This window comes from Cynara cardunculus, assembly GCF_001531365.2.
Source record: "Cynara cardunculus var. scolymus isolate 2C chromosome LG 9, CcrdV1, whole genome shotgun sequence".
Classification (NCBI taxonomy): domain Eukaryota; kingdom Viridiplantae; phylum Streptophyta; class Magnoliopsida; order Asterales; family Asteraceae; genus Cynara; species Cynara cardunculus.
Genome location: NC_037536.1, coordinates 9,358,953 through 9,362,201, shown reverse-complemented (window position 1 = coordinate 9,362,201; position 3,249 = coordinate 9,358,953). Strand labels below are relative to the sequence as shown.

Genomic DNA, 3,249 nt, shown 5'->3' with positions numbered 1-3,249 from the left:
GTCGATTTCATTGTTTAATCTTATGAAATTTTTTCATGAAATTGTTTCATATAATACTTTTTTTGATCAAGTTGTTTCATATATGGTTGTGAAATTGTTTCATATATGGTTGTGAAATTGTTTCATATAATACTTAATGAAACTGTTTCATGTATTTCTCTAAAATTAATGAAACTGTTTCATGTATTTCTCTAAAATTAATGAAACTGTTTCATGTATTTCTCTAAAAATTAAAATAATGAAGATGATAATATCTATGATTAACACCCTCCACAATAAAAATGATTAATCAACCTCTCGTAATTACAAAAAATGAACAAAATGAAAAATTATGATTGGTTGAATGAGGTTTGCACGGTTTGTACAAATTGAGTGGTTTGCATTCGATCGTTCCCCTATATATATATATATATATATATATATGTGTATGTATATATATATATATATATATATAAAACAGGGACCATTTTTACAATGACCAAACCTCTATCGTCGGCCAAACAATCTACCACCGACCAAACCTCCAACTACAAAATCTGATCTTGTTGCGTTTTATGCTTTGTGATCGAGGCACAAGCATGATGAAAGTGGGGTACAGTCGGCCAACCCCTCCATCTTCATCCTCTTCTCCAGCCTTTCAAACCTGTAAATTGATCAAAACCTTCCACCACCATTACTTACCTCCCACATCGCCATCACCACCACTACCACTACCCTCACTCCACCGATTTCACAAGGTTTTGTTTGATTAACCACCCTCACCCATCCCTACTCTACTTATTACACAAGTTTTTGACTGATTTGAAGCCACATAAACTACCTACGATTTCACGATCGATTGAATTGAGGCCATTATTTGCAGGTTTTCATGGAGATGGAACACCCTTGATTTTAACCGAAAGGTTTTGATCAACTTGCAGGTTTGAAGGGTCACCTATTTTTAGGGTGATGATGGTTTGAAGGGTCACCTTTTTTAATTCTCTAATTAAACAATGCAAGATCTCAAACCATTTTTAATTCATTTTCTCAGTTCCATTTTGGTCCCTATGGTGTTCTTCATCGGTCTGCTTCATTTCGGTTTTGAGGAGATGGGGGAAATGGGTTGGTCCTGTTTTTGGCCGACGGTAGGGTTCTCGTCCCTGTCATACATACATACATATATACATACATATATATATATATATGTATATATAGGGGATTAAATCATTTGAGAACCAATGAAATTTTGATAACCTTGAAAACTTGTTCATCATGTGTTATTGTATATGATTTCTATTTAGGTACTATTTAATGTTGATTAAGATATATTTGTTTCAATGTATGTTTGTTTCACATTTATTCTCTTCACAATGTGGAACTTTTTTGTGTACTTTGTGTTTCATAAGTACTCCAAAACTTCACAATGTGGAACTTCTTTATGTGTACTTTGTGTTTCATAAGTACTCCAAAACGTTTCACATTGTAAAATGAGTACATGTGAAACAAATATATTGTGAAGCAAATATATTGTGAAACAAATATATGTCAATCAATATTCAAAATTCTAGTCTTAGATGTAAAAAATCATATGAAATAACACATGATGCACACGTTCTCAATATTATCACAATTTCATAGGTTCTTAAAAGAAGGTCCCCCAATATATACATATGTATATGTACATATGTATATGGTATCTAATCTATTAAAGATCCTCCAAAGGGATATGATGACTATTAAAGATGCCTTCGAAGCAGCAATCGAAAGCAGATTTAGCAAAGAAGCAGAAGATCAATGAAGACAAGACCTTCGGTCTCAAGAATAAGAACAAGAGTAAAAATGCTCGGAAATACGTCGAATCTTTGCGTCAATCTATTCAACCTAAGCCTGATCCTAAATCAATGCCAAGGTTGGTTGCATGTATGATTGATTTTATGTTTTTTTTTTAATTTGATTGATCAATCGATGTTTGCTGTGTTTTTTATTTATTGGGGTTATTATTTTGATGTTTTTGATTTGAATGAATAGAAAAAGAGAAGGCAAAAAAGGAGTTGAATGATCTGCTTAAGATTGCTGTTAGTCAGCCCAAAGTTCCAGTTGGTATGGATTTCATTTCTTTTCCTTTTGGTTTTTCAAATACGATGATTTAGGATTATGACATTGATATGCATGCGAACTTCTACATATTAAGTTTGTTAATTATGATGTTTTTGTGTTTGTATGAATGTATCCTGCATGTGTAGTAAGAACTATTTTTATTTAGGGTTGCAAATTTTGTGCTTTTTTGTGCATCCGTCGTCCTTGAAAACAGAGAAAGACTTTTGATTTTGAGACCAAATGTCATACTTTCTGATTTGAAATTGATGTGAGTTTTGTTACAACTTAACACCCATAATTTTTTGTACGTTTAGAAGTTAAACCAAATTTGAAGTGGGAATTTACTTTTTGACCCCAAAGCTCAAATCATACTTTGTTTGGATTTGGAATCACTCACTCACACAACTGCCAACTGCACTTAAAGGTCCTTATTCTTGAACCTCCTTTTGTCAGGGGTCCTTGGCTGGGGTTGGTATTTTGGTGCCAATAGGTCAAAGTGGTTGAATTTATGTGTTGCAATTTTGAAAGAACTCTTTGTGTGTTTAGGTTTTCATTTTGATGTTTTCTTGTTTCTACCTATGAGTGCAGTTTTCATAACTTGCAGATGCTGCTGTTGTAAAAGTGTTGGTTCAAAAATATATGTTTTTTTTTTGTGTCTGTATTGTTATAACAGTTGAAACACCATTCATATGTAGTGATTATCCATTATATTTTAGAGTCTGTAAATTTAGTGTTTGATTAAATCTTGTTGTGTGTTACAGTTGTTGATCCCAAATCTATATTATGCAAGTTTTATAAAGCCTGGCAGTGTGTAACAGGTGTGATCCCAAATCTATATTTATGTACTTATATGCAGCTTCTAAAAACGGCAAATTTCCAACAACAGGAACTTCATATTCATATAAATCATCCTCTAAGAGATCTTATGGAGATTATTCTCCAGATGATAATAACTTATATGTCTCTTTCTTCTCTATGTATGTTGAAACCTCCATTCTCTCCTAAAAGATCTTCTGGAGAATAATCTGATATTGTTCCACATATCTCGTACATCACTCCTTTTGGTGTAACTAGCACATAGGGTTCCACATATCTCATACATCGATGTGAGATAGCAATACTTTTTTTTTTAATTTTTTATTTAAGTCCTTAATATTGTTTATCTTAACTGGT

General features: G+C 32.5%; 1 protein-coding gene across 3 annotated transcripts; it reads left to right on the top strand.

Annotated features, from left to right (window-relative positions):
* Nucleotides 1–541: 541 nt before the first annotated feature.
* Nucleotides 542–2,985, top strand: LOC112518713 (zinc finger CCCH domain-containing protein 11-like). Of its 3 annotated transcripts, XM_025126504.1 has the most exons (5): nucleotides 570–592; nucleotides 1,031–1,124; nucleotides 1,737–1,888; nucleotides 2,008–2,079; nucleotides 2,838–2,985. In XM_025126504.1, exons 1-4 carry the CDS (start codon nucleotides 579–581, stop codon nucleotides 2,036–2,038), a joined length of 291 nt encoding a protein of 96 aa, XP_024982272.1. In that variant the 5' UTR covers nucleotides 570–578; the 3' UTR covers nucleotides 2,039–2,079; nucleotides 2,838–2,985. The 3 variants fall into 3 exon arrangements, 2 of the variants coding, with proteins under 2 accessions (XP_024982271.1, XP_024982272.1); XM_025126503.1 differs by lacking the exon at nucleotides 2,838–2,985 and having other exon boundaries at nucleotides 542–592; nucleotides 2,008–2,204; XR_003069823.1 differs by lacking the exons at nucleotides 570–592; nucleotides 2,838–2,985 and adding an exon at nucleotides 614–920 and having other exon boundaries at nucleotides 2,008–2,204.
* The last annotated feature ends 264 nt before the right edge of the window (nucleotides 2,986–3,249 follow it).

What these genes read in the sequence shown, in the direction of transcription:
- LOC112518713 (XM_025126503.1), top strand. Translation starts at nt 555, where the DNA reads ATGCTTTGTGATCGAGGCACAAGCATGATGAAAGTGGG. An exon ending in GGTCCTGTTTTTGGCCGACG is followed by an intron (nt 1,125 to 1,736) that starts GTAGGGTTCTCG and finishes CCTTCGAAGCAG; the next exon opens with CAATCGAAAGCAGATTTAGC. An exon ending in GATCCTAAATCAATGCCAAG is followed by an intron (nt 1,889 to 2,007) that starts GTTGGTTGCATG and finishes TTGAATGAATAG; the next exon opens with AAAAAGAGAAGGCAAAAAAG.